At 39.0% G+C, this 25,335-nt stretch overlaps 1 protein-coding gene across 3 annotated transcripts in view; it reads left to right on the top strand.

The window, feature by feature from the left end:
* The window catches only part of BMP2K (BMP2 inducible kinase), a 56,051-nt gene that overhangs the window by 12,071 nt on the left and 18,645 nt on the right, over positions 1-25,335 (top strand). For 2 of the 3 annotated variants that reach the window (XM_015861703.1, XM_015861701.2), the window contains exons 2-13: positions 12,843-12,961; positions 14,307-14,412; positions 15,879-16,021; positions 16,309-16,430; positions 17,507-17,588; positions 18,228-18,360; positions 19,175-19,278; positions 20,330-20,409; positions 21,602-21,762; positions 22,556-22,734; positions 23,188-23,283; positions 24,384-24,571. In XM_015861703.1, coding sequence (XP_015717189.1) covers positions 12,843-12,961; positions 14,307-14,412; positions 15,879-16,021; positions 16,309-16,430; positions 17,507-17,588; positions 18,228-18,360; positions 19,175-19,278; positions 20,330-20,409; positions 21,602-21,762; positions 22,556-22,734; positions 23,188-23,283; positions 24,384-24,571 — 1,513 coding nt within the window. The remainder of the gene's footprint in view (positions 1-12,842; positions 12,962-14,306; positions 14,413-15,878; positions 16,022-16,308; positions 16,431-17,506; positions 17,589-18,227; positions 18,361-19,174; positions 19,279-20,329; positions 20,410-21,601; positions 21,763-22,555; positions 22,735-23,187; positions 23,284-24,383; positions 24,572-25,335) is intronic. The other variant, XM_015861702.2, reaches the window with a different exon arrangement.

Below are 25,335 nucleotides of genomic sequence, written 5' to 3' on the forward strand. Positions count from 1 at the left end.
CATCTCACTTTTAGCTAAACAAATTGCAGTGTGGGTTGAGAGGGGGAAAATATTTTGTGTAACGGTCTGGGATGTATTTCTTGTCTGTGGTTTTACAGCATTGTTTTTAAGTCATCGTTCTTGAAACTGTTAGTTTCTTAACCTTGGGCCATATTGATTTTACGGCAGCTATTTTCTGCCTCCGTAATACTTGAGATAAGTAGGTTACCGTAAGTCGAAGGAGTTGCAGCTGTCAGCAGTGCTGTGTTAACTGACACTATGAATGCTCCGTGCCTGCCAAAGCGTGCAGTTGTAAGTGTGTCAGATTACAAGTGGTTCTAGTAAACATTTTATTTTGCATTTGGGGCTAATTAGAGAGACAGACACAGTTAGTCACCTCATTGATTGCTTAGGATGTTGTCTTTTTCCCAAGAAATTGCTGGGTTTGCTGACATCTGTTTTGGAAAGTTTCTCCTCCAGTGTTTTTATAGGTTTAGTTTAGAAGCTGTTAATATCCCAGATGAACAGCTGCTTCCTGAAATGTTTGAAGTACGTTGCCTACTTCTAATACCTTAAGCTGAAAGTCTGAGTCTGGTTTCCAGATTGCGGTGATACCAAGCAGCAACACTTCACTGCCACAGCTGATGTCAGCCCCGGTTGTCTTTCTGCTTCAGAAGAGATGTCTTTGTCCTTTATTTTCCTCTCCATTATGGTGCAGGTTCTGTTTGTCTCCTCATTGTCTAGATACTTACAAGGAAGGAAGATGAATTCCTCTTTTCTCTCTTTCCTGGTAGTCCTGAGAATGGATTTTGGTTTCTTGAGTGTTTTACTGTTGGTTATGAAGATGAGAACCCTTCTCCCCTCATATGATTCACTGGATCAGGCTGCCCAGGGAGGTGGTGGAGTCTCCTTCTCTGGAGATATTCAAGACCCACCTGGACACCTACCTGTGCGACCTGGTGTAGGGAGCCTGCTTTGGCAGGGGGGTTGGACTTGATGATCTCTAGAGGTCCCTTCCAACCCCTACAGTTCTGTGATTTCTATGCTTGTGGTTGTCCAAGTTGCTTAGTTTGCACTGGTAGCAGTGGGACGTCTTAGATGTGCTTGACAACCTAGCTCTCAAACTAGAAGCAAATAGAAGGAGAATGCACAGAAAAGTACAAGTTACAAACAGGAATGAAAGGAAATAGACAGAATCCAAGGGATTCGGTTTAATGGTGTGGGAAATATTTCTACTGTTTTGAATAGCAAATGACATTTTGCATTTACTGCTGCTTTGTTCCTGAGCAACGTCAACGCAGATGTTACAAAACACAGAGGCTACGTTGAGGAACTGAAAGCTGGTTAACTTTGTGTTCTCTCTGTAAAGCCTTTTTTGGCCTTAATTCTTGTCATATTTGCCTTGCCGCTCCTGATGCAATTGGTAAAAATACCGAATAAATGCTCATGTAGGATCATATGAGAGCAAGCAGTTCGGTCTGTCTTGTTCTTCGTGAGGTGTCGGAGTTGGTACTGATCAGAACATTACGTCCCCTTAGGGAAAATCATTATCCTGTAGGTGGAGGAACAAAGAAAGGTGAGGGGATTTGCCCACAGTCACGCAAGTCTGAACAAGAGATAAGGGCTGAGTTAGGAGCTTCCTGTCTCTAAGATGATTTCTTCCTCATTGCTGCTGTTACATACTAGTAATATACCTTTAGTACCACAAAAAAAACCACGAGGGGAATTCTCTCATGCTAGGACTTCATGAAGTTTTATTCTAAATTATATACATGTTCATCTTCCTAATAAACTTGCACATTTCTTTAATAGATTTGTTCCTGTACTCTCTGGAAGCTTTCATGCACAAGTGTCGAAGAGATGCATGTTTATACAGGAATGAATTTGATGCTTGGATTAATTATTGTACTGACTTCTGCTCTCAGCTTTTACTTGTTTAGACTGTGATTCTATCTGTATTTTGTCTAATGAACTGTTATTCTCGCAGCGTTTTGCTGCTTTCTTGTATAAAAGAACAGTTCTAAAAATCAATGATTAATATGACATGTTCTTACTTTTTTTCAGTTCCAGTAGGATGAAAAACTGTTACTTAAAAAGTCTGTTGCTAAACCACGTTTTTAGGTTTTGGTTAATTGCTAAAGGACTTGAGTAATTAAAGCAGTGCTTCTTTGGAAAGACAAGCTGTGGACAAACAACTTAGGAGCTGGTAGAGCTGCTAAATTCGCATAGACTTGGCCTGAGCTGTTTAAGAAGTCAAAGCCAAGTACTTGTTTGGATTGGAGTGATGTAAACAGAGAAGTTGATTTCTTTTAGTGTTTTGGATTTGAATTTGATTTCTAGGATAAAATAGATCCTTAAAGAATATAAGGCACTTGGTTACCTTACAAAACTTGAAGGGTCTGACTTGAGCATGGTGTGTGTTCTGTGTCATAAAAGTAGGAAGTGTAAATGAAATTTGTCATGAGATTTGTGCTAGTGATTGGGTCAGTTCTGTGCATTAAGAGTAGGAAAACAAACTTTCTTTTTAAAGAAAGAGAATAATAAGAGAATAATAGTGATTGCATCCCTCACAGTCCTGTAGTCTACATCCAGCTCAGTAGGCTGGTTAGTAGTGAATCCTTTAGCTTAGGTCAGTTATTGCTTACATAGACTTTCCTGGCTTCATGAGAGATCATGAAACATCAGGGAGATCATTTATTCTCTGAATGAGAGATCCAGAGGTCCCTTAAGACTCTGAAGACTGATATTTTTTTTAGTATTATTAAAGCAGTTGTAAAAACAATGTAACCATGCAAACACTCATCAAAACAAAACACTGTGTGCTGCATCTGGTTTGCTGGAGTTCTTCAAACATTTGAATTCAAAGTATTACCTTGCCAGCTTTGTGCTTTCTTGAGATATGCCATTTAATTATCTTCATCAGACAGACTGTTTTACTTCATTGTGTTTTGGCTTGCTGTGTTACTAAACTGACACTGAATTACGTAGCTGCATCTTTAAGATGAGATTTGTGTTGAAGGGTATTTTTGGGTGTAGGCAGTAGATTGGTCATAGCATTCTCATTTGCAGGGACTAACCCAAAATCTTCACACTTCCAGATTGCTCCATGAATAACTGCCTTGTTTGGAGTTACTGCTGTTAACTGCCTCTCTCTTGAAACACAGTAGATAGATGAGGGACGTTAAATGCTTTTGTTAATTCTCATTCTGATCATTAGACTTCTGTTGCCATTGCTGCTTAGATAGCTTGAAGCAGCTCCCAGCTGCTCACAGTACTTGGAAGTTTCAGCCTAAATTATCATGTGTCACAGCTGGAGCTCTGAAAATGTTGTTGGATAATGAATCCCAAGCATAAATTAGGAGAATTGAGGTAACAGTCTTAATAATAAAGATATTTGGTGTCCCTGTGAGGGTGTTCTCAAGAATACAGCATGCACCACATAGGGCTCTAAGGTGCCAAGGAAACCCGTTACTTGAAATACTTCAGAATACCAATTACTGGTGTAAGCAGGGAGCAACTCAAATGTGTTGCTGTTTATTGGTCCCCTCTTCTTCGTGGACCAGATATATTTGTATCTGCTGCTGAGGACTGAAATGCACACTGGTATTTGTAAACACCTGTAGAAGAGAGAATGAGGAATCCTTATACTGATAGCTTTAAATATTTATCTGAATATTAAATGGAATTTCATCGAGTTAGTGTAGTCTGATCATGCCTATGTATGAAAAATGATCGATGTCCCACTGGTTCTGTTACAGTGAGGTCTAAAAGTGGTGCAAGACTCAATGTAGACTCATCCAGCAATGAACAGGTCTGAATTTCGTTGTGCTGACTTGCTGTGCTTAGGATGCCATTAAAAAAAAACACTGTGAACCAGAGAATCTTCATATGATACCTGCCCTGATCTGAAGTGCTTTTAGTGCTGTGAGTTGCTTACTTTCTGCATGGCCTGGTGACTCTTTGGTTTCTGATGCAACAAAAGGTGATACTTCCTCAAAATGCCGTAAAATGATGTTTTCCTGAAGCTGGGAACCCTATGCTCTGCCTTGCTTCTGTATCATGCTAAATTTGTGGTATTCAGCGTGTGAATTATTCATCTGCATGGTAATGGATTCATTTGCTTATTTAGTCTGCTTTGGATTCTTCTGCTTACATATTTAAATCATAGTTAAAATAGTGATTTGAAGGAAAATGGAAGATAAACTACAGAGCAAATGGGAGCTGTTTGGAGAGGGGCTTTTCATATGTTAACCATTCAGTATGAAAGTGGGATTTGGTTCCAGAGCAGTTGTGGTGGCTGTGCACTGTATGTTCAATGCATCTGTGTCCACTGATTTAACCATGCTGTATCTGTACTTTATTCATCTGCCTGTTTACTATTTTGGAATTCAGACCAAATTGAAAATAAAATCACTGAAGAAATTCAGTGGTCAGGAGAGGTGAGGAAAAAGCTTTTCCATTTGTGAGAGAGATGAGTGCTGTTCCAAGTCATGTTTCTCATGCTACCTGATGTTGGCTATAGGGTTTTTTTTTCTAACCAGTGTCTTGGAGATTTTCAGCAGCTTTGTTGTGAGAAGTTGAGCAGGAAGCACATCCTGCCTGAAAGCATCACCTCACTTGCATCTTCAGTAACAGGATACATCTAGCCTAGTAAGCTTTGAGAGTCACGAGGTTTAATGGCGCTGTGAAAGGGAATTGAATTAATTCTCCTGTCTCAGCTTATACAGTTGGCATAATCACATATAGAATTGTTTAGTCAACAGTCTTGACCTTGAACAAATGAAACACAGCTTGGGTTGTTTAATAGGGTTTTGTTGTGTGAGTTTATATTTGTGCTTTAAGCTTACTGCTTGGAAAGGGAAGCACTGATGTGAGGTTTTTTTGTCTCCTGGAAAGGAATCTCTTGCTCTTGCAAACAGTTGTCACTGTTGACAAGTATTTCTTGGCTTCAGAAGTGGTGGTGATGCTGCTTGAACTTGTGTAGTTTTTACTCCAGAGCTGTTGTACATCAGCTAGGGAGGTTCTAAAAGTGAGCAGCTACTGAAGAAAGCAATTGTGAGTGATGCAGTGCACTGTGGATGAGAAATTCAGCAGCAGTACTTGACAAAACGTGCTAGGTTTGTGTATACTCACTTTGAAAATGCAAACCTGCTATAAAAAGGGAAAACATGTTTATTTGATATCCTGGCATATACAAGAAGTACATACATGAAGCAGGAAATACTTTGAGAAGACAGAGTGATTGGATTACTGTACATTTTGGAAGTCAAAAAATGACCTGAAGATCTGTTCATCAATTGTAAACGCCATTGTTCCCTGGCTGAAAGGCAGTTCTGTGAACACTGAACCAACTGTTGTATGGTCCTTATACACAAAACCACCCGAACTTAGTGTGTTGAATCATAGAATTACCCAGGTTGGAAAAGACCTTGAAGATCATCAAGTCTAACCGCAGCCTAACCAGTGCCCTAACTCTAAAAACCCTACACTAAATCATATCCCTGAGTACCACATCCAAACAGCTCTTAAACACAACCAGGGATGGCGATTCAACCACCTCCCTGGGGAGCCTATTCCAGTACCTAACTACACCTTCTGTAAAGAAGTTCTTCCTAACATCCAACCTAAACTTGCCCTGGCGCAACTTGAGGCCATTTCCCCTCCTCCTGTCACTTGTCACTAGTGAGAAGAGACCTGCCCCACTCTCACTGTAAGAACCTTTCAGGTACTGGAGGAGGGCGATAAGGTCTCCCCTCAGCCTCCTCTTCCCCAGACTAAACAGCCCCAGCTTCCTCAGCCTCTCGTAGGGCTGTTTCTCCAAGCCCTTCACAAGCCTCGTTGCCCTTCTCTGGACCTGCTCCAGTACCTCCATGTCTTTCCTGTGCTGAGGTGCCCAAAACTGAACACAGTACTCAAAGTGAGGCCTCTCCAATGCTGAGATTTTCCCATTCCCCAGCAGTGCTGGAAGCAGGCTGGATCAGTTTCTTGAAACATTAAAAACATGGATTGTTTCTGTAAGAGAAAACCTCTTGATCTTTTGCAAAGAGACGGAGGGACGAGGAAGAACAAACCCCTACAGTACTCTGACCTTTGTTATATGTAGCTGGTGTTAGCTTTCGATTAAAAAATGATGTTTCAAGTGTCTGCATGATGGTGTAGCTCTAGAGCTTTAAGAGCTTATTTTCAGTGAATGAAGCTCGATGAATTATGACTTGTTGCCAGTTCTTACCCTTTTATTTCCTGCTTTCAGTTTCTGTTACTATAGATAATGGACTCATTGAGGACTGTCAGTGTGATTTCAGAATCTGTAGCTGAAAATAAGTTCAAAGTGTTCCAATCTTCACAATCAATTAACTGCACTGTTGGTGACCTACTAGTCATGTTCTCATCCTTACTAAGAGAATAAGTGTTAGTTGACTTAAACACAGGGATCTGTTAAATGCAGTCTAAATGTATTAGATTTTCCTTTCAGTGAACAGGAAGAGGAGGTGATAAGATAGCATTACAAAGCAACAAAGTGGTTATGACTAATTCTCAGACACTATTGAGATGTGGAGAGGCTTTCCTTATCTTCTTATGAAAGAGGTAGACAGGACAAGGAGTTTACCCTAAGATAGTGTTTTGTCTTGGGTGAACAAGGCGTTGTGTGAAATACCAAATGCTTACCTTATTTTAATGTTTTTTAATGCTTTTTATTGAGCATAAGTTTAGTGAGCTATTTCACGTAGTTTCATCTCCCTCAAGCTTGACAGCATATCACAGAAAACGTGAGTGCTTCTCTTCTGGGAGCTTTGTTCAATTCAGATAATTTACTAAATCATCTGCATGAGGAAATTGTTTTTTCTTCCTTTCTTTGTTTCTATAGAAAAGTAGCAGAGGCAGCCAGAAGTCAGCACAAAATCCGTGCCCTCATTAAAGGAAGCAGCGGTGGCTGGCAAGTCACCTGGATGCTCCGAGAAGCATCGCGATGGAGCAGCATGATCATCTTTAATGCAGAATGCTGAGCTTTGTTCCTTTGCTATAGGCTAGATCAAAGCTGGAAGTATCTCAGTCAGCTGTCAGATGAAATGTGTTAAAATCTAGAACTTCGACGTTACACTGAAATTTGGAAGTTGTCTGTAGCAGATGCAGGTTGACGAGCCAGCAGATTGCTGCGGGACTGCAGCTAACTAGAGCAGGTTTGCTCCGTGCAGAAAAAGAATGTTCTGAAGTCTGTATTGCCTCATTAAACTGGAAGAGTTTTAATGCTGGGTTGGCTGAGTAAATATCTGGAGAAAGTCTTTTTGTGTATGGGAAGCTCTTGCGAAGCAGTCACGCTGCCAACTGTAGCAAGACAAATGACATCCACTGAGCTCTGTGGAGGCTGCCTGTTAGCAGGCCAATTAATAGCTGCTTGCTCACACACAAACACATGCTTGCCTCTGACTCATTTTGCTTAAAGGATTTTTCCTTGAGAGAAGGATGTTGCCTGATGGAAGAGGGAGAGGAGGTTTTGCAGAGGAGAGGGATTTCACAGTTTGGCAAACAGTTGTGGTAGTCCATCTTGAGACTGACTCGGTCTTCCAAGCCAGGAGTGAAGGCAGCATTACCAGAGGTGGTGGCTGAACACTCCTATCAGGGCTTTTCTGATGAAGCTGTAATTTTCCTCGTGGGAATCACAGAATCACAGAATTGTAGGGGTTGGAAGGGACCTCTAGAGATCATTGAGTCCAATCCCTCTGCCAAAGCAGGCTCCCTACACCATGTCACACAGGTAGGTGTCCAGGCGGGTCTTGAATATCTCCAGAGAAGGAGACTCCACCACCTCCCTGGGCAGCCTGTTGCAGTGCTCCGTCACCCTCACTGTAAAGAAGTTCTTCAGCACATTAGTGCGGAACTTCCTATGCTGAAGTTTCAGCCCATTACCCCTAGTAAATTGTTCAGGCCCATTGTCCAGCTTTAGGAATACTTCTTTCGATTTAAAAGAAGAAAGATTCCAGTTTGGGACTGCTGTTTTTGCTGTTCCTCTGCATTCCACCCCTCTACCTTCTTACCTGCTCCCTGCTGTGCTGCAAGGGGTTGGATCTGTTATTTCTGAGCAGTTTGCTTTTGTTGCATAGCACTTAGGTTTGTTTAGAATTACTTGCATGGTAGCAAGCCTTTGATACTTGCTCTAAAGAGAAAGTGGAAATGGCGCAGTGAAATTTAAGCTTGAGAACTTCACTGAGAATCAGGATTTGTTGCTGCTTGATGACTGGGGGGGAAAAGCACCTCTTAAGAGTTGCTGGATGTGTGGGTTTCATGTTATGACTGCACGCTATCAGTTCAGCTCTTTGCTTTAGATGGGTAAAAAGTGAAGTTGTTTGTGCATGTAGCGTATTGTTTTGTTACATATCTGTTTCTTGTTTTCCAGGAAGAGCACCTGATTCTTTTATTCTGGTTTAGCACCTGTGTGTGTCTGGTGCGTTATTTTACTACCAGACCACAGATGGTGCTGGGGGAAATGACATCCCAGAACACCTGCTCATAGGTAGAGGTATCACTTGCCATTACTGGTTTGGGGTACGCGTAGCAGATCTGCTGTGAGTGGGGTATGGTAGTGTCCTGTGGGGTTCCCCCGTGTAGCTTTGTTTGTAATTCATGCCTACTATTTATTGTGCTGCTGCTTTAAGAGCAGATGGTGGTTTGGAGAAAGGAGTGCTTCTGATCTGAGCTAGCCATGGCATTCAGAGGGTGTTACACAGTGGGAATTCATGTGGGCAGGGCAGAAAGCAGCTATAGTGGGTCCCTTTGAATGCGCTGTCTTCATGCACTGGAGAAATGCTGAACTCAAGATGTATGTGTAGAAGGAGATGATTTTAAGGGTGTGGAGCTACTTTTGCTCTTGGTTCTGGGAGTGCTGAGCTCTTGGGCTTGCAGGCAACCTCTGTCAGCTTCTCTTCCACTTGGAGCTATGTCTCAGAGCCTTGTGCTGAGACTTGTGGAATGTGTTTTACTAGGAATATATGCACATATATATGCATACTTGTGTATGTATATAAAAATTTATACATTTAAATTTATGTATAAAATGCTGTCATCTAATGCTTCCTTATTTACCAGGAAGGGTACTGTGCAGTGCTTATAAAAATGGACCTTTTCCACTTCTCCTTATGGATGTGCATGTAGGCAGTGAGAGCTGGCTTCTCATGATGTCATGTTTTTTTTGTGGTGAAGCAATTATATTTTTTTCATGTTTCGTGTCCTGTTTTATTGGAGGCTGGCTTTGGTGTCTCTGTTGCAGCTCAGAAGGTTATAGAGGTCAGGGTTGTTGTTGGTTTTAGTTGTAGTTTTCCCAGCAGAGTATGGTTTTTGCTAACACAGTATGCACTTGGTGCATTTATTGAGCCCTTACTGCTGCCGTTTGTTATGGGCTTGCAGAGAAGTTTCTTGTTTAGAACCTACCTGCAGGGCATTTGTATTGCCCCCTGGGAGGGGCACTGCAGTGCTCAGAAGGCTATGAAGAAGAGCTTATGTGTGTTTGGGGATGGGTCATGGGGTAATCATTTGCACTTTAGTTTGTTAATCCAGCCTTGTAGGTAGGGCACATGGCCATCTTGTAGGCCAGTGTCATATAAGGCTGAGAGCAGAACTTATATGAAGTTAGAACTTAGAAGAATGTGAAAGATTCTTCAACCTTAGTGTTTATCAAAGCAGGCAAAGAAGATACTTTGAATTCTGACAGCTGCAGTTTCCTGGTTGGAGTATCAAGAATGTGACATGGTGAAACAGAAGTAGAAAACTGAGATCAATTAATCTCTAAATATGCATGGAAAAAAAAAGCAGTTCTCAACCAGAAAATGAAGCTGTTATAGAATTATTTTTTTTAGTTGGTTTCAAACTTCGTTGGAAAGCTTCTTAGTAAGATCCCCAGAAGTAGAAGTAGATAATGTTATCTGAAATGATTTACTGACAAGTAAACCAAATGGCTCACCACGGTAAAATACTGTAAAGGCTAAGGGCGGTGATGTGTGTATCACTGTATTACCAAACCTGGAGACTGCTTGAGCACATAGTCAATTTGCTAGGTTGGTGTATTTAGTCATTGTATCATTTTGGTCAGTATTTAAACAGAGGTGCTGGAAATTTTGCTGTTCTTTAAAAATCAGAAGACTCAAAATTGTCTCCTTTTGAGGCAAGGAACTCAAAGACAGCCAAGCTGTTGCTGATTGCCCAGTTGGTGAAGAATTTGCACACCTGCCATGAGACCAGTCATGGCACATGGTGGTACTTCTCATCTGTGAGGAGAGTGGGAGGAACCCATGGGGGGCTTAGGGCATGACTGTGTCCTACAGTGGGTAAACAACTGAAATTAGAGAAAGGATCCAGAATGGTAATGATGTCTTGTGATCTATTTTTCTTATATGTTGTGTTACAAGAACCTGAGTTTATTTTCGGTCTTCGCTGATGTTAGATAATAACTTCCTTTTCCAGCTTCTGAAAATGCTGGTGTAATACCAGCTGCTATGGTGACCTACACATGGAAGTGTAGCTCTGCTCAGCCTCCATTTGTAGGCCTTGGGGCAAAGCAACTGCTCATCATTTCTGGTTGTTTCCATACAACTTTTGACAAGGGTGGCTACCTGGCTTCCTCTCTCCCTTCCAAATAACATAGTTTAATGAGTGTTTATTTGAGGTTTTTATAGAGCTTGTTTTGGTGCTTTCAGTGGCAAGTTTAACAAGAAACTATTGAAAAGACTGAAAGCTTAATGCTTCAGGGTTGTGCTTGGTAAAGGTTGCTAGAATGGTGATGGCAAATATCCTATGAATATTTATCGATCTATTCAAGTTTTGTTCAGAGTTGAACTGTTTATTAAAGAGCCCAGTGGCATTTTATAGTGGAGACAGCATTTACTAAATGGAAAACCTTTCAAGGTCACACATTAATCCTTCGCAGAATGGGGAATAGTTCTGCTTTTGTGGCTGTTTCAGAGTTGAAGTATTAGTTAATATTGCCACCTAATGGCAAGAAGGACCCTTGTATGAGACCTTTTCACTACTCTTTTTACCCAGTTTTGACTCATCTGGTTGCGTGAAAACAGGTGCCAAAGAAATTTGAAATTCAGTGTTCTGGACTTGTCCTGCAGCTAGACACAGAATATTAAGACTACAAAACTGATTTTAAAAGGCTACAAAGCTGGTTAAAAAGACAAGAAGTATTTGTCTCCCAATAGTTAGAATGCTGTGCTTTACCTGGGTATTTTCTTTTTACATTGTTGCTCAAGTATTTTTGCTTTATATAGGAGTCTTTGAGAGGATGCTGCTAAAATCCTTCAGTATCCACAGTATGCATGCCACAGTATTTAATCCTCAAAGCTGATGGCATTCTCTGTGGGATTGCTTCAGGCCTAACAAGGTCTGGCCTTAGAACTGGAGTAACTGGAGTGCACCTGTCCGTGTTCTGGGAGTAACCTGTGTAAATCAGCTGTAGCTGAAGTATAGCAAGTCTGTAGAACTTAGGTTGCTATATTGAAATTGACACCAACTCTCTTTTGACGGCATAATATCCCTGCTAGCTAAATGAGTGATTCGTTTTCAAGTGTTTTTCCTAAGGAAAACATCCCAACACAACTTCCTTCCTTCAACTAAATTCTAATGTGTGCATCAGTTCAAGCGTGTGAGACCTGTATCAGGTGAGGCACATTATGCTTGATAAATGCTGGTTGCAGATTATATCTCAAAACCTGAAGTGCTTCATGCATTCCAGTGGGCTACCTGATTATCAGAGTAGTTAATCCCTTTTTTTCGCATATTTCTGTCCTGATCATATAGTTTTGTTTTTGTATGAGTTAAATTCTTACAGTAATAGTTGGTTTACCATCAGACAGCAGTTAAATAAGGAAAGTCTGGACTGCCCTGGGGCAGAGTTCTTTAAGCCTGGGAATGTTTGTGAATCTCTGAGCCCTGTGAATGCAGTCTGCTGGAGGCCTTGAGCAGCAGTTCAGATGAACTGAAAACAGGTAAAGGAGGAGACTGTGGGTTTTCTAGTTTGTTTGTTTGTTTTTTCCCCTTGGCTTGCTGCCTGAACGTTTAGAAGTGTTTTCTGTGTAAACTGCATCACTTGGCTTCAGTGAATAATTACTGTTTGCATGTTTCCTCTTCTATCAGTAAAGAGGGAGAAAAAAAATGAGAAGCTTGAGAAGCTTGGAGGTGGGCTTAGGTGTATGCCTTGTGGTTTATGTGGTCGAACTGAGAAGATGGCTCCTGATTGTACTGGTTGGGGGAACGCACCTAATTCTTATCAGCACATTTAACAAGTATTTAGATTAAAAACAACATAAAGAAAAACCAACAAAAGCCCACCCCACTTTGCTTGCAGCAAAGTGATTTCAGGGTGAGTCTTCTCATCTTCAGTCTATACTGAGAAGTTGTGTGACCTAAAAGTCATGAAAGATACCCAGTTACTTATTTTACTCTGTACTGCTTTATTCTTTGTACTTTAAAATGTAGATATAAGGAATGAATACTAAACTGTAGGTACTGGAGGATTTAGAAACTGAAGATAGGGAGAATAATCTTTTCTTCATTCAGGTTTTTGGGTGACTGAAAATACTGTGGGCTTGATACCTGAATACATAGAGTTCATATGAGGCTTTTACATTTGCTTGAATGTGGAAGTGCTTTTCAAATAGTTTTATTTAATGCCGCAGCGTAATTATAAGATCCTTATGCTTTTGTCAAGAATGTTTAATGTAGGAGAAATCAACTCGGATGTCATATCTTAGTAATTTGGTCAGTGTTTTTAACTACTCACTCAATGACTGGCACATGCTTCCGTTTTTGTTGTTCTAGAAAAAAAGAACTCAGCTTCATTGGTTTGTAATTGTTTGGGTTTTTTTTTCCAGGTGGCTTCTCAACTGTGTTTCTGGTACGTACCCATGGTGGGATACGCTGTGCACTCAAACGAATGTATGTTAATAATGTCCCAGATCTCAACGTATGCAAGAGAGAAATTACTATTATGGTAAGAAATGAATTAGTTGTAACTAGAGAATGTGTTCATATCAAATGTCTTTTAAATATGCTTACTATAAGGACAATCCCTTTTAGACCATCTTTTCACTGTTTTTGCGCATTAGTGCTTTACATAAGCTAATACTGAGCGTCGAGTTGGTGTGTGATTAATTTCTAAAGCAATTATAAGGCAAATATGATTTTGCAGTCAATAATTTGATCAATAATTTTGCTTTCCAATAAAAAAAGTGGTCTTTCCCATTTCTGTAGTGATAACAAATTCTAGAGCCCTCTGCTGGCCACAGTTCTGCTGAGTTAAACTCCCTGTTCTTATACAAGCAGTGTTACCTCTGCTAGACAAAAGCATATTCTTGCAGTTGCTATCCAATATGGATGTAACAGATATGGCTGTAGTTCAAAACTTTGAACTCACTGACATAATCACAGGTTCTATTATTTCTGAGCTGCTGACTAGAAAATTGAGAAAGCAGAAGGCTTTATCAGATGTGCTTGGGTTTATGACAGGGTGTGAGAAAAGCAGTTATATTGCCTTCTAGAGGATACTGTGAAGGTAATTTATCTCCGTTTCCATATGCTTCTAGTTTTAAACATGCTGTAATCATAGAAGCACCTATTTAATCATCTAACATAAGGAGTTATTTTATGTTAACCATAAATGGGCAGAAGCAGAACTGCAGACAACACCACCAGTATTGTCAGACATGAAATATATTCATATTTCATATAATTATTTCATATTGCTTAAATGCAAGTTGCAAAATGGCTCTTAAGAGTTGGTGCGGTTTTTATGGTCTTTTTCTTAGGGGCACCTTTGGTTGCTTGTGTGTTTAATAGTAGTTGATAGTACTTAGTAGTAGTTTAGGTTATAAATGTTGTGACTTCCATCTGTGTATGGTTGTGGGGTTTCTTTTGTTATTAATGAATCAGTATTCTTCAGTATAGGTATTTCTTCATTTTTAGTATTGAGATTGGGAATTTCACTTAAAATGGACATAAGTAGCATGATTTTTCCCTCTTTCTCTCCCCTGTGTATCAAGTCTGTATTATTACTGTATAATGTTTCTGAATGCAGCAATGAGGATATTTGCACTGTTGAACAAATACTGTAAATAAATGTTCCTGATTGAATTGTAGATGCATTGAATTTGGTATATGGCAGTCTCTGACTTTGCTATTAGTGGTGAATTTATGTTCAGCTTTGAGTATTTTGTAAAGTTTAGTGCATATGGGACCAGGGCTTGCTTTGAAGTCGTAAGTGGTTCTAATGAAAACCTCTTGTACTTATTTGTTAAAATCTTCCTATGCTAAAATATAATGTATATTTTCTTTTTCAGAAAGAATTATCTGGGCACAAGAATATCGTGAGCTATTTGGATTGTGCTGTTAACTGTATAAGTGATAACGTCTGGGAGGTCCTCATTCTCATGGAGTATTGTCGAGGTAAGAGATGGCTCTTCTGGTTTAAGAGGAAATGAAAGGGAAATGTGTTTTGATCACCTGGGATTTGTACCTGGTAGTGTCCCTTTTAATTCACAAAGATGGTCTGCGTGTCTCAAGGCTGGAATCCATTCATTTTAGCTTCTGCTGGTAGTTAGGCATTGAATTGCTGAAGCCTGAGTAAATGCAAAAGTCAATTTCTTGTAGCTTAGTTAAGTATAATTTGAAGTAGGGAAACTACTTTGAATAGAAATTGAAATAGTTCTGTTCTTCTGTTTGATTAAACATGTAGCTAATATAGTTTGATAGGAAAGGCTGGAAGACTTTTGACAATTGTTTTGCCTCTTTTGTTTTAGATCATTATAGCAAAGATTCTTTATTTTTAACCTGGCGGGTGACTTGTTTGAAGTGAGCGTAATGTAGTTAGTATTGATGATCCTAGGCATGCAAATAATAGTTGTCTGTCCTGTTTCATAGTGTAGCTGTTTCAAACAATTTGTGAAACCATATTGGTACTGACTTCCTTTACTCCCCACCACACACACTTATTAGAAGGAACTTGTCTGTGTGTTGTCAGTTTTATTGCCATTTGTGGGAACTCTTGAGACTATATTAGCAATACTCTTTTCTTATGTAAAATAGTAAATACTGGGGAAGTACCTCTACTCCTTTAATTCATGGGAGCCGATTTCTCAGTGTACAGCTTACACGACTAACTGGGTTGGATTTTTCTGAGCGTGGTGTTATGGATGGCTTATTGGCATGTGGAGCTTTTGTTCAGACTCACTTCTACACTTTGCTTCTAGATTTGAGGTCTGCCAGTATTATTTTGAAGCCACAAGAGTGTAAACCATCAGGTGACTGGATGGTGTTTTCTTGTTGAAATCCTCCATATTTAGGAGGAGCGCCCTCCATGACCCCATAGATTTGTTAGTGTTAAATGAGCATTATGATAAGGAGTTACAAATATGACCATGTGAAATTACCTCAAGGAACAGGGAAATGTTTCCTGATCTTAAAAAGGAAACTATAAAAGGGTTATGTAAGGTCTCTAAAAGTGGATTATGTCCTTTTTTTTTCCTTAGTCTCTCAGGAAGGAAAAGTCTGCCTAGATTATGAGTTACTTTGAACTCTGCTGGCTGACAGCATTTTGGCTGTGGATCTAAATGCAAGAGGCACTTCTGGGGGAGCATCTTTGTGTGATAAATGAGTCTGTCTGCAACAGTTTGATAGAAGAGTTTCAGTTGGTGATGTTTTTGTTTGAGATGGTAACCTTTCTGCCTAGAATCATACCAGTGAGTTTGGAAACAGCTTGATTGGGTTGTTTTTGTGTGTTGTTTTCTTTAAGTTGGCGACATGAGAAAGCTGAATTGCATGTCGTGGGCTAATTGTGTGTGAGAAAAATTTATACTTCGTTGCATAATGGGATTTATTAAAAGGTAAAATAAAATTCTTTGCTGCTTCTTCAGCTGGGCAGGTTGTGAATCAGATGAATCAGCGCCTGCAGACGGGCTTTACGGAGTCAGAAGTAATGAGAATATTTTGTGATACCTGTGAAGCTGTTGCTCGGCTGCATCAGTGCAAAACTCCAATAGTTCACCGGGATTTAAAGGTATGAACCTGATACTTAGAAGTGCCTGGGTAAAAATCAGTGGTGCACACAGAAATGATTAGAAGTGCAGGAACTGTTTCACTAAGGCTGACTTATAGTTAGGGACGCACTTGTAAACAGTGAAGCTGAAAGACAAGATCACGTAGTGCTAATGCTGTGTTTATTGATTGATTTTTCTGGTAACTTTCTAGTTTGCATGTGATGGCAAGAATGCATAGTAACAGTTAACAGAAATCAGTGCAATTATTTTAATCTAATGTTGCTGTTTGTGTTCACTTCCTTTCAAGGTGGAGAATATACTGCTAAATGACAGTGGAAATTATGTTCTCTGTGATTTTGGCAGTGCTACAAACAAATTCCTTAATCCTCAAAAAGATGGTGTTAATGTGGTTGAAGAAGAAATCAAAAAGTAAGTTCACATTTAAGTGGCCTTAATAAGCAATGGTTGTGCTGTGAGAGAGCTGAGTGTTGTGATGTGTTAGGTGAAGACATCTGAGTAGTGTATCTTTACCTTACTGATAAGAATTCTAATATAACTGTTCAAGATGAAGAAATTCAAGTTGATATGAATATAGTTCCCATTTTTTTTACTATCTACTAATATTGCTTTTTCTATTTATTTACATGCTATTTTTGCAAAACAGACTCACATAGAATAAAACTTGAAGAAAGCATGCATTTTAAAATGAAATGGGTGATAAATATATACCTGACTGCTGGCCATTTTAGGAGTTAAAATTTTAGTTTCTTTGTTAATATGACTAACTATAAGAGTCTGAGGAAAAAAGGACTGCTATAAATCGTCATTCAAATGAACTTATGTACAGTCTTAGTTATAGAATGCTCTCTGTGTCCCTCTTTCTAAGGCTGGTCAGAAAATTGTTTTCACTATATAGCAAGCACACTCCTGAGAATATGTATTAGTTTAGTTTGGTCCCTTCAGGCCATCTGCTGCACAGAAATAAACACAGATCACTTGCTCTCAAATGAGGAAGTGATACCTGTGTGTTGTTTTGTCTCTACAGAATGCTTCTCTGGTTTTGTACTGATTTTGCCAAGCTAGTTTTTTTTTAAAGCATAGAATCATATAATACCCCAAGTTGGATGGTACCCACGGTGATCATGTTCCATACTGAATGTTTCAGTATAAGATGAAGATGACCCTTTTAAGGCTTAGAATCTTTGCAGTGACTGCTTACTGCAGTATTACAGCAGAGTAACTGTTACTGAATCGCATGTACAGGGGAGCTAATGTAAAGAGCACATTTTATGACTTTAAATTGTCGTCCATAACAGTAAATGTTATGTTACTATTCCGAACCTTCTGTGATGTTGTAAACAAGTAAATGACTTACGTAAGACTATTTCTGGTGTGTATTAGACACCTGTGTCTGTGAATGGTATGTGTATGGCAGATGCAGGGAAAGGCCCTTTTGATTCTGAGGCGTGCTTCTCATCTGTTCTCTTGCAATTATGTACATTTAGGTATACAACACTATCGTACAGAGCTCCTGAAATGATCAATCTTTATGGAGGGAAATCCATTACTACCAAGGCAGATATTTGGGTAAGCAAAAAATCAGGTACTGTGAAATACGGAACTAATTAAGAGAGAGAGAAACTAGCTAAAATTAACGTAGACAAACTGGGAAACTAATTATTTAAAATGGAAATATACAGTGCAAGTGTATAATGCAGAGTGTAGTAATGGTATCTGTTGTAGTTAAGTCTCGTGTAAATAAATTGAATACAATATGTGATGTTATGGGAGAGATAAAGTAGACTCCATTTTGTTGGCTCAGAGTCGCCAATGGTTTCTCATAGAAATTTGCTCACAGCTTAACAAGAAAATGTGTTTTTGTTAGACAGTGTGCTTAAGAGCCATTACAGTGAAGTAAGTAAAGACTAAATTCAGCAAAAACACTAGTGGTATCCCTGAGTGATGCCAGAATGTGAATGTAGCCCTTGGGTTAGGCTCTGGTTTTGGTAGTTTGTTGTCTAGCACACAAGTCAGTGGGAAAGAAGGTCCTTTTAGAGATGCATTGTATATCAGCTTGTCACATCAACCCTGGTTCATAATGCAGCTGCTACATAACACTGTAAGCATCAGCTGTAGCTAGGTTGCAATTAGTTTCTTGTTGGTGCTTCTTTATTGTGTAAATGGCTTGCTCTCATCCTTTTATGGGGCCTGTATTTGTTTTTACAGGCACTTGGCTGCTTGCTGTATAAGCTTTGTTTCTTTTCACTTCCCTTTGGAGAAAGTCAAGTTGCTATTTGCGATGGAAGTTTTACTATTCCGGACAATTCCCGATACACTCACAGTATACACTGTTTGATAAGTAAGTATTTGGGCAGCACAGCAATTCTTTGGTGTTGTAAATAAAATGAAACACAAACAGTGCTATTGATGTAGATTAGTGACTTGGGTAGATGGTGCATTCTTGCTTGGATCTTGAGTTAGCAATGGGAGTTGCTCATGGCTACCATCTGCCTTTCAGCTCTTGTAACTTTCCCTTGAAAGTATAGTAGGAAATAAGAAATACCGAATCCAAAGCATGCTTTTGAGCACACATTAATTAGCAGTTACCAAGCATTCTGCAAATGCTCACAAAATGAGAACTAACTTGCTTGATAGATGCCAAATGTTATGCCTGGGGAAAATGTTTAATGGTTACATTCAAAATTCTGTATTTTGTCAGAAAATCCTTGCTGTCTATGCAACTAGATTATTTTTAACATTTAAGCATACGTAACCTACAGATCCTACCAGGCAAAAAGATAGTGTAGGGATTTAGCCTGATATTGGCAGATATATGTGAATCTCCTGTTAGCTGCTCAGAATCTTGCATAACCCTAGAAAATTCCAGTGCTGTTCATGCTTTTTGTTGTTTATTTGAAGTTAGTACTTATGTTATCTATCCTTTCTGCAGCTGATATTCAAAATATCAATCAGTGTGCATCCTTTTCAGTCATATTTGACCCTGAAAACTATTTGACTTGACAAAAAGCATTAAAAAAAGAACAAAATCATTCTTTTTGGAGTAAACTTGGTTGGTAGAGTTAGCTGAATGAATGTGTTCTGGTTGCTAGCAAATTGCATCAGTAGGCTTCTGCTGTCAAACAGTGACAATTTGTTCTTATCAATTTTTGCAGGATATATGCTTGAACCAGATCAAGAACAGAGACCTGATATTTTTCAGGTATCTTACTTTGCCTTTAAACTTGCCAAAAAGGATTGTCCAGTGTCCAATATTAATGTAAGTAGTCTTTCTTTTTTTTTTTCCTTTGCATTCAGGGATTTTCATAGATAGCATTGAGAAAAATCAGTCAAATCAGAGGTGCACTTATTGATGGTCATGAAGGTTTTATAAAAAGGAAATAGTCTGATCTTCCCCCTGCTCGGTGCTGCCAGTAGATCAGGATAAGGTTTGGCTTTACTAGAACTGAATGAATGAAAACTTGAAGCCTTGTAATGCAATGATGACAGCTGGTGCAAGCAAGGAAGGAGTTTTTGAATGCTTTACCTGCTGGTATTTTCATTGAGCACTGAGGGTGGAAAAGGCCAGCTTGATCTTGCACGTGTTGGAAGAGTTAGAGGAGAAGGTAAATTAAAGATGAGCTTACTGTTGTTGTTGAGCCCTGCATCTTAGTGCTTGCTTACTGTTGCTGAGGTGGGGTTATGTTTCCAGTTACTGCTGTGGATGACTTCCAGTGTAATTCAAACACAGTGTGAGAGCTGAGACAGGTAAACTGTGACAGTGTCTCTGGCTAGAGAAATGAGGGCTAGTATGAGAAGAGGAGTGTGCATTTATGACAATGATACATGATTAGGTTGTGATTTGCGGTAAGAGATTAGTTAAAGGAGCATAAAAACTTAGATGCTGCGTTGTTTTGTGAATTTTGCATTGGATTAGAAGAGCGGAATAGACTAAAAAAACTACCACTGTTTCAGTCTGGTTTTTAGCTTTAATTCTTAAACTCATAAATAAAATGAGCCTTTATTCTCTCCAGTTGACAAAAGGTGTATGAAGAAAGTGTGTTACCTCATTGTTGGTAGTTCATGAATGAACTGAAATAGCTGACATGGTAGTGAGTCAGGGCAGCAGCGCTTTCATTTTGTACTTCTTAATAAGTAACAGAAAATAGAAATAGTGTTCAGTAAAAATACTTTCAATCTACAGCCATGTGACAGGGTTCTGCATGAAACCTTGTAGCATCAAGGATTTGAACTCGGTTATTTCTTCTTGATTTGTAATGATTTCTTCAGGAGTTTGTGCTTTTAATTTCTTCACATTTATTTTTCCCCAGAATTCTCCTGTCCCTTCAACTCTTCCTGAGCCTATGACAGCTAGTGAGGCAGCTGCTAGAAAAAGCCAAATAAAAGCAAGGTGAGTAGATGATGTGACTTCACAGTTTTTAATATTATTAAACTGCACATTTGTCTGAAACTCTTTCATTAAAGAAATTATCCAAATAGTTTATTAGAATAGATAAATGACATTTCTAAGTGTTTAAAGTCTGAGTTAAATTTTTTTCAATTATTTTGAGAGTCCACTGATGAGATTTCAATATTCCTTTATACTGATAATTGTTTTAGCTCTGAGTCTACCAATATGTGGCTTAATTACTAAAATTGTTAGCCATAATGATCAGCTCAACTGCAACTTTATTAGCCTTCTGCAAATGAAAAGCAAACCTTTGGGGCTCATCTAAGCCATGTTTGAGCTGTATAGATATAGATATTCTGTTCTAAGGCAGTGATTGGTTTTGTTGGCTCTACTGTCGGTTGGTGACATACAATTAAGGGAAAGTGTTGAGTATTAATGGAATAATGTTTTCAGCTCCACCTGCTAGGCGCTACTGGGAGAGAACCATGAATTTTCCTACTTAAGTTTTTCTAACTACATAAGATACAGAGGTTAAGGCAGAAAACATTTACATATAATTTGCTAAGAACTAGTATAAGGTGTTAGGTACTGGGGCTTAGCTGGTGAATTTGTGTTTTTAAGCAGTTAGGCAATTTTTAAAGAAGCCAATACTGTGACTGGGCAAAGTGGGGTTAAAGCTCCAAAGGACATTTTTTTAATATCTTCCTTATCTGGGAAAACATGATGCAGTGCTAATGTTCTACAGAAAGACACAAATATTTAGGGAGGTTTATGAGCGATAGAACTGCTAGATGGTAAATCTGTCATGAAACCAGGGGTTAATTAACAGATAAGATTAAGAAAAAAAAATCTTACTTTGTGTGTGTACGAGAAGTAACTATCTCTAGTTGCAGGATTGCTGCCTCTAGTTTTCCAGGTAATTTTTATTCACTACTGTGAACTAATGAAAGCTTGCACAGAAATCAGATCTAGTGCTTTATTTGCATGGAGAACAAGGCTGTTGCACTTCAGCAGCAGTCGTATCTCTTATGATTGTGGTGAGAAGAATTGTAGGAAACAAATATTAAGGTATTTAAATTGAGCTCAGAAGTAAACAGCATACGTTTAAGATGAGGTGAGCTGTAAAGAGATGACTATTAATTTGAATACACAGCAGTTACTTTTAATGAAGTCTCGTCTGGAAATGTTTCAGAATAACAGATCCTACTGGACCAACAGAAACCTCAATTGCACCACGACAAAGACCAAAGGCCAATTCAAGCACTGCTGCTTCAAGTGTTCTGACGATCCAGAGTTCAGCAACACCAGTCAAAGTACAAGTTCCTGGTGTATTTGGTAACCGTGGGCAAAAAGGTAATGGACCAACATCTAAGGATTGGATGAAGCAAATGAAACAATCATTCCAAGTTTATTTTCCTCCTTAATCTTTGAACAGTAATCTTTGAAACTTGAAATTAAGTAGGTACAACTTTGTCAAAAAAACCCCAGATCTTCATCCTTTCTGGATGACTCTAAACGTGCAAGTAGTAGGTATTCAAGACACATTGATTTGTGCTTGATTTGATTTAAGAGGCTGCGAAAACAACTGAATGGCAAAACTCAGCAATCTAAAGGATTACATCCAATACTTCTTATGAAGAATGCTTTGAGAGGCATTAATCAGTATTTAAACATGTACTGTGAGAGACTTGTGTTCAGATATTTTATTTACTTGGCTTCCAAGTATGCAAAATCCAAAAGCACTTAACTGCATTCTTTCACTCAAGGATGAATTTGTCAGATTATTTTAATAAGGATATAGACAAAAATGTAATGTCCCAGTTTTGAGTCAGAATAGATGAATGTTGTTTGAGACACTGAAGATAAAAGTGAATTGCTAGGAAAGTGGAACTACTGAAACCAGCTTCCTCAGTAAATGAGAGCAAAGGAAGCTTCTCATGTCTTTGATGTAGACACTGTAGATTAATAAGCCTGCAACTGTCTTCACAGAAGGTGAAATATACAGTAAGCTTAGCATGCAAGATGTCATACTTGGAAGGGGACTATAAACTGTTTTGCCTTGAAGCACTTAATGCCAACTGCCTGGGTAAATGGACAGTTGAAGTTTAGAAATTGGCATGTGAGTAGTATTGTCTAAATATTACAGGAACCCCAAGACCTGGAAATGGTCAAGAAATGTTGCTGTCTCAAGGGACCAATCAGCACCATCCACAGCAGAACAGAGTTCTTCAGCAGCTGCAGCAGGGGGACTGGAGACTACAGCAACTACACCACTTACATCACCAGCAAAAACAACCTACAATTCAGGAGGCTTATGTGCAGCAGGTACAAATCATGTATTTTAAATACATTTCTTAAAGAGCTGTATGTTGTATCTGTTAGCATTTTGAGTCATTTGCTAGTTAAACAATATGACTTGGTTTCTTAATGCTAGGAGAGAGGGAGAAGGATTGTAGCTCTTGCCCTTTCTTTTTAGCTTTGCACATTTGTCTCGTGCCTAGGCATTGCAGTACTTACATGAGGAAGTTGTTTTCTTTGTGCTGTCCTGCCTTTGTTTCTTGACCCAGAATTTCTGCTTGCTTGGAATCAGCGCTTGCTGGCCCAAATAAAGGTTTTGTCTGTGTAAGCATGCTCCAGAGAAACATTTGGGATGATCTAGCTGACAATGGTATGCTCGTAGGAGCTTGCGTAGGGTAGACCCTTTGAGTCTAAATATTTGTGTGTGCTAAATAGGGGAATCATGATTTCAAGACTTTTTTTTTTTCTTTTTGAATATAGTATCAACAAGCAGTGCACCAGCAGGTGATCCAGCAGCAACTGTTGATGCAAGCTGTGTACCAGCAGCAGCCTTCCCAATCTCAGTATCCTGCTATGGTATGTCAACAGTGGGATGTCACTGTCAGTCTTCAGATATGCCCTATGATTGTAAGACACTGTGAAGTTGCAGTAACACAAGTTTTGTGAATAGTTATGAGCTTTGGACTTGGTAAATATCTAAAATGATATTGAGAGGGGAGAAAAAAATGATTCATCCAGCCTTGATTGAGAAAGCTTATCTGGCACTTCAGCATTTAATGTGATGTAGTCTAAGCTTTGATCAGTAAAGTACTAACTGGAAACATACTAAATGCTTTAAGTTTCCAGTGATGACCACCGCAGCAAACAGAAGTTATTGTGCAAAGTGATAAAACCACAGCGGCATCAAATTTGTACTTCAAGCCCAGGATGTCTAATGAGTTAAACCATCTAAGTACCGGTAGCCAGAAACTACTTTTATAGGCACTGTTATGTATGTACAGAGCCATATTGTGCGGCATTTGCTGAGGAAAGCATGCAGAATTTCTGAGTCTTCAAGTAGAATTAAACCAACAAAATACAGTTGGTGTCCTTAGACCACTTCAGTACTTCAGAAAGAAAGAAAAAGGGAGAATCCAGGTTGATTGTCACAAGGAAATAATGTTCTGGAATGATGCAGTTCAACCAAGGTTATACATTATGTTTACAAACCTAACTAGCCCAGAGAAATCTTAGCTATGTATAGTTTCACACTGGAATGTGCAACAGAAAATGAAATTTTTTCAGTTGCCATTAAGCTTTATCATGCTAGTTAGTTTATTTTATTGAGGTTTGCACTGAATGAGCATTTTGTCTGTTGTTGCTTAAAATGGAGAAGTCTTTCAGCGTTTACTTATGAGTGGAATATAAATATTCTTGCATGCCCTTTGTGATGCTGCTGCTGCAGCGTAATAGAAATATACGCATATGTGCTATTTACAGATAAAGCAGGAAAGCTGTGTGGCAGGAGGTGTTCAGAAGTTGGGAGAAAGTTCATGACTTTTGGTTAAGCTGCTGATCTTTTCTGGTGTATGGTTGTTTTTAATGAAGCTGTCTGTGAGGCCAGTGTTGTTACTTAGCATAAGAGCTTCACGTTGACCTGTCTGAATGATAATAATGTGTTTGACTGTCTTATTTAGGTGCAGCAATATCAGCAGGCTCTTATGCAGCAGCAGATGCTTGCTCAGCAACAGCAGCGGTCACAACAGGTGCAATCTCCTGAATATGTTCCTTCTCTACAAGACTTCTCGCCACCCTTAATTTCCTACTCTGCATCACTTCCAGTACATGCTGGAACAGTGGCAGATTCTCCCTATGCTCCAACCAGGCAAGTAATCTGACACAAACATACCAAGGGTTGCTGTTTGCTTTCTGTTGTTAACTGTAATAGGCTCTACCAAATCCTTTTCTTGAAAGTTAATTGCTTCAATCATCACGTATTGCTAAAACTAATAAATAGAAGCTTAGTTAGTGTTAGTGTTAACAGATATTTTAAGTGGCATGAGGGTGGAGAGCAGGATGCATCTCATTTGTAGATGAACCAAATCAAACTTTAACTTGTTTTTTTCTTGTTCATGGACTTCTTCCAAGAAACAAACTGCTAATCACCTTGCTTTGGGTGGTCAGCAGCACATAATTAATGAAGCAGTTAATATGACACTCAACAGACACTAATTTTTACAACTTTCTGTTCTTTAATCCAGTTTGTAGGATATAGTTTTAAAATGGGCTTTATATTTCTGGTTAATTTGGTATGAGTTCTAACTCTTCCATCCACTTATCAGTGGTCTGACTTGTATTCTGTAATGGATTGTATCTTAATTTCAGCGATAAGGACCCTTTGCAGAGGTCCACGCATTTACTTCTTAATAAAGTATGGTGAAAAATGACTTTGTGAATACTCACTGTGGAATGAGAGCAATGCAACATTCAAAAAAAATAAATAAATAAAAAAATTGCACACTTGCCTTGTTTCACTGATGTTCTGACTGAACTTAGTGTTAGCTACATAAGCACATAAATACTACTATTGCTAAAATTGAAAGAGAACGTGTTACCTGTATGCAACATTTTGGCATAAGAAGGTATACC

The sequence above is a fragment of the Coturnix japonica genome, chromosome 4 (assembly GCF_001577835.2).
Source record: "Coturnix japonica isolate 7356 chromosome 4, Coturnix japonica 2.1, whole genome shotgun sequence".
Classification (NCBI taxonomy): Eukaryota; Metazoa; Chordata; class Aves; order Galliformes; family Phasianidae; genus Coturnix; species Coturnix japonica.